This window comes from Rhinopithecus roxellana, chromosome 1 (assembly GCF_007565055.1).
Source record: "Rhinopithecus roxellana isolate Shanxi Qingling chromosome 1, ASM756505v1, whole genome shotgun sequence".
NCBI classification, from domain to species: domain Eukaryota; kingdom Metazoa; phylum Chordata; class Mammalia; order Primates; family Cercopithecidae; genus Rhinopithecus; species Rhinopithecus roxellana.
Genome location: NC_044549.1, coordinates 100,931,622 through 100,944,238, shown reverse-complemented (window position 1 = coordinate 100,944,238; position 12,617 = coordinate 100,931,622). Strand labels below are relative to the sequence as shown.

The window sequence follows — 12,617 nt, the reverse complement described above, 5'->3', positions numbered from 1 at the left end:
CTTGTGATCCGTCCACCTCGGCCCCCCAAAGTGCTGGGATTACAGGCATGAGCCACCGTGCCCTGCCGGAGATTATTATTTTTCAAAGGAAGATTAATAAAAAAGCCAAGGTTGCTCAAAAGAATTTTTTAAACTGAAGTTACTCATTGCCAAAATGAGTTTGAAAGGCAGTGCTTGTTCAGCTTCATAATGGAGAGGTATTGACACATATACTCATCCCTATTTCATGTGACTAATTTTGAGAACCATTTCAGGAATTTTGTTTGTGATATACCAGAAGAAGCTTTAAGCATAAAGATTTGGTTAAGATTTGACATTTTTCTGTCTTTCTAGTTCTAAAATTCTGAGACTCTATCACAACCTATACTATTCCTAAACAATGATGACAACAACAAACCCCAAAATATCTTTTTGGCATTAATGTACTTTATCTTCTTGCTTTATTTTTAATTTACATTTTTATTCCTTAATATTATTTATTATTTATTTTGTAATTTAATTTAATTTATTTTTGAGATGGAGTCTCGCTCTGTTGCATGCCCAGGCTGGAGTGCAGTGGCACGATCTCAGCTCACTGAAACCTCCACCTCCCAGGTTCAAGTGATTCTCCCACCTCCGTCTCCCGAGTAGCTGGGATTACAGGCGATTTTTTTTTGTATTTTTAGTAGGGACTGAGTTTCACCATATTGGCCAGGCTGGTCTTGAACTCCTGACCTCAGGTGATCTGCCTCGGCCTCCCAAAGTGCTGGGATTACAGGCATGAGCCACCACACCTGGCCGTGCCTTAATATTATTTAATATTGAGTTCTTAGTCAGATTTTCCATAACGTAAACAGTATATTTTTATGGTTGATTTGTTTGAATCAGGGTCCAGAGAAAGTCTACACATTACATTTGATTAATGTTACTTAAATCTCTTAAGTAACACTTTCTTAACTAAGTATCATTAATTTGTTTGGCACTAGAGGTCCACATTGGTACAACAGAGTTGGGCAGTACCTAGTCTTTTAGAATTAGAAAACAGAGGCCGGGCACGGTGGCTCAAGCCTGTAATCCCAGCACTTTGGGAGGCCGAGATGGGCGGATCACGAGGTCAGGAGATCGAGACCATCCTGGCTAACATACGGTGAAACCCCGTCTCTACTAAAAAATACAAAAAAACTAGCCGGGCGAGGTGGCGGGCGCCTGTAGTCCCAGCTACTCGGGAGGCTGAGGCAGGAGAATGGCGTAAACCTGGGAGGCGGAGCTTGCAGTGAGCAGAGATCCGGCCACTGTACTCCAGCCTGGGTGACAGAGCAAGACTCCATCTCAAAAAAAAAAAGGAATTAGAAAACAGAATCATTAGTGTATACTTATTTCCAGTTAAAATGAAAGATTATAGGGTTTTTACCTAACTCTTTTGATTTTGTATCTCCTTACTCTTAAGCTGAAAATGTTGACTGCTAATTATATTATTTGTTTTAACCTACCATATGCCTGTATCTATACTGTACTTACAGTTACAGGATAATAGTTTTAGTACTGAGTCCTATTACCACTTACATAAGACTACCGAATGAAGTGTTAAGGTCTTTGAAATACGTCTGTTCTTAACATAAATCTCAACAGATATATAATGTTGAAATTATTGTTCTATACTCTCTTGAAATTATTCCTGTGTGTCTGGTTATACTACCAACTGCATATATTTATTTGTTCTAGTTTCCTTCCAGTTTTTATGGATTGCCTTTTTTAAGATTTATCGTTTTTTATTGGCTTTATTTGTAATGGACATAATATTTGAATGCTAGCAGTGTTCCATTGTCACTTTTTTTTTTCTGTTTTTCTAATCATGTATGGCAAGCTTGTATTTCTAAAACAAAAGAACCCAGGAATCATGTTTTTAATTAAGATATTTGTGTATTTTTTGTATGTTTAGGGGCCTTCAGAAGGAAGAAGTTGTTTTGCTTACACATGGAGATAGTGTAGACAAAGTAGCTGATGGATTCAAGGTTGTGGCACGTTCTGGAAACATAGTAGCAGGTGAAAATTCTAAAAGTTTTGCAGAGTTCATTTTAAAAACTTTATCTGAAGAGTAAGCATATGCTTCTGTATGAGGTACTCTGATTTTTCCTTTTTCTTCTGATTTTTCTTCTCTTTTTTAAAAGATAATGAATGTAGGATTAACTGTTACGAAGGGAATTTAATAATAAGAGGATTATCCAGAAGTCTCTCACTTACTGGTGTACTGGTTTGCTTTGAAATACTTTGAAAAATGTTCATCCTAATATAAGCTTCTCAAACATAAAACACTATACTTCTATGACTCAGGAAAAATTTGAGAACTTGCTGTCTTCCTACTATACTATATTCGGAGTTACTTGTCTTTATTCCTTTCTTAGGTATACATAGCCCATAGCACCCAAATAAGTACTCAAGAGATTTCCCTGAATTCACCAGGGTTGGCAAACTGTGACTTGTGGGTCAAATCTCGTCTTTTGCCTTTTTTTAATGTCCAGGAGCTAAGAATGATTTTTACATTATTAAAGGGTTATAATAAAATACAGGGACTGTATATGTTGCACAGAGCCTAAACTATTTACTCTCTAGTCCTTTGCAGAAAGTTTGCTGACCCATGCTCTTAAACCGTTTTGTTTTCTACTTTTTTGAGGAAGGGAAATTGACTTTCTGGCTGTTTGGGGTTTTGACTTGCTTACCTGAATAATGTAAATGGTCACTAATAGTCCTGGAAGTCAGTGAAAGAAAAAGGTGGGTTTATCAATAAAGTTCTCTTTGAGATGCCACAGCTAAATAATAAGTTGAAAAAAAGATTTGTCATGGATATGCTGAATTTAGTAATCTGCCTGCAGTTACTTAACCGACATTAGCATAGGAATGCTCAAGAATGGTTTTTATACTAAAAGTTTTTCATAAAAAAAGATCAACCATGGTAGATAGGCTTGTGTATTTTTATTCATCCAACAAACATTTGAGTACTTATTATGTGTCATGCACAGTTCTAGGTGTCAAGGATTTAGCAATGAATAAAACAGGCCAGGTGTGGTGACTCTCACTTGAGGGTCTGTGACTCAGCACTTTGAGAGACTGTGGAAGGTGGAGCTTGAGGCCAGGAGTTCGAAACCAGCCTGGGCACCATAGTGAGACTCCATCTCTACATAAAAATAATAAAAAAAAATTAACCAGGTATAGTGATGGACATTTGCAGTCCTAGCTACTCAGGAGGCTGAGGGAGAAGAATCATTTGATCCTAAGAGATCACGGCTGTGTTGAGCTGTGGTTGCCCCCCTACACTCCATCCTGGGCAACAGAGTAAGACCCTCTCTCTTAAAAAGAAAACAAAACCTAAAACCAATATAGCAAAAATTCTTGTTTAACACTGGAAAAAAGGGAAAGTAAACAATAAAGAAATACGGAATATGTCAGAGTCAGATAGTGTTTACATTGAAAAACTAAGGGGGAAGAGGGTATTCTGGAATATGTATGATTAGGGTTGTTGCAATTTTATAGGCTATTAGGGAAGGCATTCCTATAAGATGACATTGGACACGAAGAAAATAAATGCTAACCTTTTTGGATATTTGGGGAAAGAGGAAACAGCAGTAGAGATCCTGGGTGGGTACCGTATTTGAGGAGCAGCAAGGAATCCATGTGGTTGGAGCAGCGTAAGCATGACGGGGAGAGTGAAAGAAGGTATAGAGAGGTAGTTGGATGCCAGAACACAGGACCTTTTGGCCACTCCTATACTTTGGCTTTACTCATGGTGAGGTGGGGTTTTAAATGAAGGAGAGATGTGATCTAATTTCAGGATTAAGCTGTGATGAGGAGAAAATACACAGGGTGAAAGAGAAGCAAGAAGACGAGCTAGGAATTTATTGTAGTGACCAGGAGAGAGACAGTGTTGTCAGGATCAAGATAGTAGTGTTAGTAGTGATAGATGCAGGAAGAAGATAAAAGGGGAGGGTACCTGGAGAATCTCCCACCAGCCTGCCTACTGGGAGAACAGGGTGGAGCCACAGGAAGTTCTCACCCTTTGCAGGAGGGAGGAACCTGGCCTTTCCGTTCCTGTGTGGTGACCTGGGATTCAATCTGTGAGATGGGGGCCTGTTAACAGGAAGCCTTCTCACTTTGCTGAGAGATTTTTCCTTTTTTCTCAATAAATTCCATTACTCCTTACCTTTCAAAGTGTCTGCATGCCTAACTTTTCCTGGTTATGTGAAAACAACCCAGTTTTTTTTATAACAGTAGAAGAGGAAGTTGTTAGGACCAGGTTGGCAGAGGTGGAAGTTGTCAGGACTAGGGTAATAGAGGTAGACATTGTTAGGAGTGATTGGATTCCACTGTTTTGAAGGGAGAGACACAAGATTTGCTGTTAGATTGAATATGGAGTGAGGAAGAAAAAGTAGAATCAAGTTTTAACTCCCAAGTTTTTTGGCCTGAGGAACCAAAAGGAAAATGTTTCTAATTACCTGATTGGAAAGACCTCAGGAGTTTGAGTTTGCAATATTAAATTCAAGGTGCTGTATTAAACATCAAAACAAAGGTGCTGAATAGGCAATTGTATATGTGAGCCTGGACTTCAGAAGAGAAAACTGGACTGGAGGTATAAATTTGGGGGTTTACCAGCATACAGACAGAATTTTAAGGTGATGAGAGTATGAGATCTCTCAGAATGTTTAGAAAAGAGATTTAAGGGCTGAGGACTGAGTAACTTCCATATATAGAGATGGGCAAGATGGAGAGGAACCAGCAAAGGAGATTGAGAAGGAATAGACAGTAAAATAAGTAAACCAAGAGAGTGGTATCCTGAGAGCCAAATAAGGTGTGAAGTACTGTGGTATAGTAGAATGAGTATGAGTTAGGGAGCCTGTCAGGCCTGATTTAGTTACTTAATTACCTGAGAGTTCATGCAAGTTTCTCGATATCTCAGAGCTATGAAATAGGGGTAACACATGCACATGTAAAATACCTAGCCTAACATCTATTGCCCCGTAGGTAATATTTGCTGGAAACACATTAGTCAAATAGGTGAATATATATTTGTGGTTAATAGTAGTCAAGAAAGAAACAGTATATTCTGACAAGTCTGATATGTGAGATTCTTTTAATATGAGAACTTGGTAGCTGTACAATGCATTTGAAAGCCATGTGCAACATGAGAACCAAAATTGAATTATCAATGCACTAGATAGACAAGGCAACTGAAGTAACTTGGGTGGAGAGGTGAGAATACTGTTAAATAATCTCTGTGTGGGACTTAATGTACTGTCCTATAGCTCATTAATTGCTGTGTCAAGAAAGACCTTTATAAAGAAAGGTTATAGCAATGTAGTTTTTGTCTTTGTTATGTATTTATTTTTCCTGTAGCTAAAATCCAGTGAGATAGATCAGTTTAAAAATTTATAGAGGAAGAAGGCTGTGTGCAGTGGCCCACACCCATAATCCCAGCACTTTGGGAGGCCAAGGCAGGAGGATTACTTGAGCCCAGGAGTTCAGCAGGCAACAGGATAAAACCCCGTCTCTTCAAAATATTTAGAAATTAGCTGAGTGTGGTGGCACGCACCTGTATTCCAGCTAACTTAGGAGGCTGAGGTGAAAGGATCACTTGAGCCCAGGAGATCGAGACTGTAGTGAGCTATGATTACGCCACTGCACTCCAGTCTGGGTGACAGAGCAGTAAATACCCTGTCTAAAAAATAAAATAGGCCAGGCTCGGTGGCTCACGCCTATAATCCCAGCCCTTTGGGAGGCCGAGACGGATCACAAGGTCAGGAGATCAAGACCAGCCTGGCCAATATGGTGAAACTCCGTTTCTACTAAAAATATTTAAAAAATTAGCTGAGCGTGGTGGCAGGCACCTGTAGTCCCAGCTACTCGGGAGACTGAGGCAGAAGAATCGCTTGGACATGGGAGGCAGAGGTGGCAGTGAGCCGAGATCGCACCACTGCACTCCAGCCTGGGCGACAGAGTGAGACTCCGTCTCAAAACAAAACAAAACACGTGAAAAAAACAAATAAAATAAAATAAATAAAATAAAATTGGCTGGGAGCAGTGGCTCATGCCTGTAATCCTAGCACTTTGGGAGGCTGAGGCAGGTGGATCACTTGAGGCCAGGAGTTTGAGGCCACCTGGCCAACATATTGAAACCCCATCTGTACTAGAAATACAAAAAATTAGCTGGGCGTGGTGGCACACATCTGTAATCCAGCTGCTTGGGAGCCTGCGGCATGAGAATTGTTTGAACCCAGGAGGCGGAGGTTGCAGTGAGCCGAGATCATGCCATTGCACTCCAGCCTGGGTGACACAGAGACTCTGTCTCAAAAAAAAAAAAAAAAAAAAAAAAAAGAAAATTTAAACCATAGAGGCAGAGATTGTGAGAAATTAATTGTGGTTATTGCTTGAGTCTTTTCAGCATGAAAAAATTTTAATTTGTGACTATTTTCTCTATAAAGGCATAGCAAATGAATCTAAAAAATTATATGGAGCACAGTTCCACCCTGAAGTTGGCCTTACAGAAAATGGAAAAGTAATACTGAAGAATTTCCTTTATGATATAGCTGGGTGCAGTGGAACCTTCACGGTGCAGAACAGAGAACTTGAGTGCATTCGAGAGATCAAAGAGAGAGTAGGCACGTCAAAAGTTTTGGTAAGCAATTTATTATCTAGAAGTCTACAAATTTATATCAATAATGTTGGAATCCAGGAGCTAGAGTCCTCAACACAGCCCTTAAATGTTCTATAATTTTAGAGTGTTTTTCCAGTTACCATACATATCTTTGATATAAATAGCACTTTTAGGTAACTATTTAAGCTGATAGTGTTTATTTTCTTTTTTACTTGTTTTGCTTAGTTTGATTTTTCATTTTACCCCGTAGGTTTTACTCAGTGGTGGAGTAGACTCAACAGTTTGTACAGCTTTGCTAAATCGTGCTTTGAACCAAGATCAAGTCATTGCTGTACACATTGATAATGGCTTTATGAGAAAACGAGAAAGCCAGTCTGTTGAAGAGGCCCTCAAAAAGCTTGGAATTCAGGTCAAAGGTATTGAAGAACCCCGGAAAAGTTAACTTACATGTTAGGACTTGTGTAATCAAATCTAGTCTTATGGCTTAAGTGAGCACAATTACAGTTTTCTCAGTATGCTCAAGGTTGAAAATGCTTTTCATTTTTACAATTACCTCTGGTGTAAGGGAGGTCTCAGTATAAATTTTTAAACTATTGATTCTGCTAATTTTATACATAGATTGATAAGTTAACATTTTCCAGCTACTGTTCAGTTCTCTTCTAGTCATTCGCTGTTAAAATTACCTTTTCCTGGCCAGGCGCGGTGGCTCACGCCTGTAATCCCAGCACTTAGGGAGATTGATCTGAGGTCAGGAGTTTGAGACCAGCCTGGCCAACATGATGAAACCCCATCTCTACTAAAAATATAAGGAATTAGCCAGGCTTGGTGGTGGGCGCCTGTGATCCCAGCTACTCGAGAGACTGAGGCAGGAGAATCCCTTGAACATGGGAGGTGGAGGATGCAGTGAGCAGAGATCATGCTGCTGCACTCCAGCCTGGGCAACAAGAGCGAAATTCCATCTCAAAAAAAAGAAAAAGAAATTATCTTTTCCCACTCTATTTCACGATATTTATATAGCATGAGGCTACCCAAACCCTCCTCAGGTATGGATATACAGATTATTTTGCAAACAGAAAAGCTTATTGTCGGAGAGGTGAAGATTCTATAGTTACTTGTTTTTTAAAGGGCCACTAATAAATTTCTTAGTCCTTAATAACATTTACTTTTGTAGATACCTTTTATACTTTTTAAAAACAAGGTGCAGGCTGGGCACGGTGGCTCAAGCCTGTAATCCCAGCACTTTGGGAGGCTGAGACGGGCGGATCACAAGGTCAGGAGATCGAGACCATCCTGGCTAACATGGTGAAACCCCATCTCTACTAAAAAATACAAAAAACTAGCCGGGCGAGGTGGCGGGCGCCTATAGTCCCATCTACTCGGGAGGCTGAGGCAGGAGAATGGCGTGAAACCAGGAGGCGGAGCTTGCAGTGAGCTGAGATCCGGCCACTGCACTCCAGCCCGGGCGACAGAGCGAGACTCTCTCAAAAAAAAAAAAAAAAAAAAAAAGGTGCAATTGATAGATTAATAGTTATAATGAAATGAGGTCAGTGGTTTAATGATACAAGTTATTGTACATATTATTGAATTAATTGGAATTGATACCAAAAGGCTGAATAAAATGAAGACTTGTAGGTAAGCATGATGTGAACATGAGTCTATTTCTTTGAAACTTCTCTAAAATAACAGTAAAAGCATAAAACAGTGTAATACCATAAGGATGAGGGATAGAGGAGATGATAGCAGACAGATGCTTTCAATAAAATATTGGGAAGTGGAAAGCAGATGGGTAGAGGTGGATTTTCTCTGTTTAAGCTAGGGAGGTCTCTCTCAACATCCTGGGAGGGTCCCCAGTGGTATCTTCACATGGTCATATGTTTTTGTGAAATTTGCAAGTAAGATATTTTGATAATTTGTAGTTGTTTATTTTCTTTCAACTCTAACTTGTTCTCTGTTAGGTGGTGCTGGAATGGCCGTGGGCATTTTGAGATCAGGCTAAGACAAAGATGAGCTGGGGATGTGCTTAGTATGGGTTTAGAGGTATATATGTGATTTGCAATTATTTGTGTGTATAGTTAAGTACTTGGTAGCCATCCTAGTATAACTTAAGATTTTTAATATCTTATTTGTTCTGTTTCTTGAAGGAGGCCTTCAAAACTTGGATGTGTCCCTGGTAACTGACATAGCAGAATGGAGGAATTCACAACCTTGGGGTGGGGTGGGAAGGAAGCCAACAAAAAGCAAGCTGATTTGTGCTGTAGACTTCTGAGGAGGCTCAGGAATTTGAAGCATTGGGTTCTTTTTGGGGCATTGGTCTCTGGGTTAGCCTAAAATGGATTAAATATCTGAGAAGCAGATCCTTTTCCTTAGCACAGGAGCAAACTGCACTCTCCTTCCCCATCAGAACACTGTGGATATATTCTCTAGAGGGGCTAAACAAGAGAGGTTCTGGACTTGAGCCTACTAATACCAGGCATAGTTAAGCAAGGTGGAGGTAAGACTCTACATTAAGAACAGGATTAAGTAAAAGTCTCTATGCTGAATGGCAACTCCCTCTTGCTACCACTTCTTCTGTTCAACTGCCAGAATGCCAATAGACAGGAGAGTAGATGTCTTCTCTGGGTAGTTGACCAGGTTCAGGAAAGACCTACAAATTCACTGGCTTTTCCACAGTGAAATAGCTGCCTTGTTGTCTTACAGTGAAGGCCTCCAGTAGCTAAGTTTTATTAGCAAATAGAGATCTTAGTCAGTTTTTAGTTTCCTGTCGTTAAATAAAAAGCCAAGGATTGCTAAACGTGTGTTCATAAATATCAGTTTTACAAGACACTAGTGTGTGATTCCAAACGACTTTGTTTAGGAATCAGTGCTTTTGACTCCTTTGGGGCTATGCTTCTTGCTGTGGCTTTTGGTTGTTGCTCTGATGAAGCACTGAACAGAGGGAAAACAATCAGCATAATTTTATTTTATTTTTTTTGCGGAGTCTTGTTCTGTTGCCCAGGCCAGAATGCAGTGGCGCGACTTCGGCTCACTGCAACCTCTGCCTCCCAGGTTTAAGCAATTCTCTTGCCTCAGCCTCTGAGTAGTTGGGATTATAGACATGTGCGACTATGCCCAGCTAGTTTTTGTGTTTTTAATAGAGATGTGGTTTTGCCATTTTGGCCAGGCTGGTCTCACATTCCTGACCTCAAGTGATCCACCCAACTTGGCCTCCCAAAGTGCTGGTATTACAGGCGTGAGCCACCGTGCCAGTCCTAATCAGCATAATTTGTGATGTCATGGCCCTAGATCTAAATGCCAGGAGATTCTCACAGAAACAACATTTAATGAGTGCCTGTATCTGAATTCTTTTACTCAGGATGTATTGATAGTTCTTTTTTATTTATTTATTTGTTTTTATTATTTATTTATTTATTTTTTTGAGATGGAGTCTTGCTCTGTCGCCCAGGCTGGATTACGGTGGCACGATCTCGGCTCACTGCAAGCTCCGCCTCCTGGGTTCACGCCATTCTCCTGCCTCAGCCTCCTCAGTAGCTGGGACTACAGGTGCCCACCACCACACCCGGTTAATTTTTTTGTATTTTTAGTAGAGATGGGATTTCACCATGTTAGCCAGGATGGTCTCGATCTCCTGAGCTCATGATCTGCCTGCCTCGGCCTCCCAAAGTGCTAGGATTACAGGTGTGAGCCATTGGGCCTGGCCAGTAATTCTTGAATATTGATAGTTCATTGAAATTCGTAGGCAGATTTAGGGGAGATCAAAGGAACCATGGACTCTTCTTCAGCCTGGAAAATAAGTAACTTTTCTTTCTGTAGTTTGACTTGTTATTTTTGATTAAAAAAACATGTTATACCAATTTAAACTGCTTCTCCCCTTTCCTCTAGTGATAAATGCTGCTCATTCTTTCTACAATGGAACAACAACCCTACCGATATCAGATGAAGATAGAACCCCACGGAAAAGAATTAGCAAAACGTTAAATATGACCACAAGTCCTGAAGAGAAAAGAAAAATCATTGGGGATACTTTTGTTAAGGTACCTTTGTTTTTAATGTCCTCAACATGTACTGTTTTTGATGTGAATCTTTGTATTTGTTTTTCCTTGTCACTATATCAAATAACGAAATTTGCTAATTTTTTCCTTTTTCTTATGTGGCTGAGAGTTTTACTGTATATTGTCATTATATTGATCAGTAGAAACTGTTTTTTGTTTGTTTGTTTGTTAGTTTTATGAGACAGAGTCTCACCAAACACGGAGTGTCACCAGGCTGGGCTGGAGTGCAGTGGCACGATCTTGGCTCACTGCACCCTCTTCCTCCTGGGTTCAAGTGATTCTCCTGCCTCAGCCTCCTGAGTAGCTGGGACTACAGGTGTGCACCATCATGCCCAGCTAATTTTTGTACTTTTAGTAGAGACGGGGTTTCACCATGGTGACCAGGATGGTCTTGATCTCCTGACCTCATGATCCGCCTGCCTCAGCCTCCCAAACTTCTGGGATTACAGGTGTGAGCCACCACGCCCAGCTAACTGTTTTATGTTTTAATAAACACGTTTGCTTACATTGCCAGACTGTTATTTTAACTTTTTAAGAATAGATGTCTTCAGCTGATCATAGACTTTAATTCATTGGTTATCTCAATGGCTAATTTCAAGCTCTTGAATGGAATGTTCACATACCTTTGTTTTGTTTTTTGGAGGCGGAGTTTTGCTCTTGTCACCTAGGCTGGAGTACAATGGTTCACTGCAACCTCTGCCTCCTGGGTTCAGCCGATTCTCCTGCCTCAGCCTCCCGAGTAGCTGGGATTACAGGCATGCACCACTATGTCCAGCTATTTTTTTTTTTTTTTTTTGAGATGGAATCTCGCTCTGCCTCCCAGGCTGGAGTGCAGTGGCACAATCTCGGTTCACTGCAAATTTCGCCTCCAGGGTTCAAGTGATTCTCCTACCTCAACCTCCTGAGTAGCTGAGATTATAGGCATGTGCCACCATGCCTGGCTAATTTTTGTATTTTTAGTAGAGACGGGGTTTCACCATGTTGGTCAGGCTGATCTCAAACTCCTGACCTCATGGTCTGCCTGCCTTGTCCTCCCAAAGTGCTGGGATTACAGGTGTGAGCCACCATGCCTGGCTGCTAATTTTGTGTATTTAGTAGAGATGGGGTTTCATCATGTTGGCCAGGCTGGTCTCGAACTCCTGGCCTCAAGTGATGCACTCCACTCAGCCTCCCAAAGTGCTGGGATTACAGGCATGAGCCACTGTGCTTGGCCTCACGTACCTTTTTGAATCATGTTAAAGGACACGTTCATAAAGGACTTTATTTTGGGGGTTGGTGGATTTTATTTTCTGGTCAATATTTCTAAAGGACTCTAGGAGATTTAGCTGAAAGTATAAACTTTTGCTTTTAAAAAATTTTTTCTCTTACAAGGCTGTTTTACTCCTGTTGATTATAGATTGCCAATGAAGTAATTGGAGAAATGAACTTGAAACCAGAGGAGGTTTTCCTTGCCCAAGGTACTTTACGGCCTGATCTAATTGAAAGTGCATCCCTTGTTGCAAGTGGCAAAGCTGAACTCATCAAAACCCATCACAATGACACAGAGCTCATCAGAAAGTTGAGAGAGGAGGTAAAAGTTTATGAGAACTTTTTCATACAGTAGATACATGGAAGGTCTCCCTTTCTTCCCTCCTCTTCCCTCCTAATATTTACAGAGTTGCACAGCCATCACCACATCTAATTTTAGAACATTTTCATTACCCTAGAAAGGAACCTTATACCCATTAGCAGTCACTCCTCGTTCTGCCTGTTGTCATTGTCATCCTGCCCCCACTCCCCAGCTCTTCCTTTCCTCCTTTCTTGCCAGCCCTAGGCAATTACCAACTAATAATTTATTTTCTGTCTCTATAGATTTGCTTATTTTGGACATTTTATATAAATGGAATTGTACAATATGTGGTCTTTTGTTTTTTTTTTTTGAGACGGAGTCTCACCCTGTTACCCAG

The 12,617-nt window shown here is 40.5% G+C and overlaps 1 protein-coding gene across 1 annotated transcript in view; it reads left to right on the top strand.

Annotated features, from left to right (window-relative positions):
* GMPS (guanine monophosphate synthase) overlaps positions 1-12,617 on the top strand; it is a 76,725-nt gene that overhangs the window by 38,019 nt on the left and 26,089 nt on the right. The window contains exons 5-9 of the mRNA XM_010365895.2: positions 1,919-2,022; positions 6,450-6,643; positions 6,873-7,038; positions 10,502-10,653; positions 12,068-12,241. Coding sequence (XP_010364197.1) covers positions 1,919-2,022; positions 6,450-6,643; positions 6,873-7,038; positions 10,502-10,653; positions 12,068-12,241 — 790 coding nt within the window. The remainder of the gene's footprint in view (positions 1-1,918; positions 2,023-6,449; positions 6,644-6,872; positions 7,039-10,501; positions 10,654-12,067; positions 12,242-12,617) is intronic.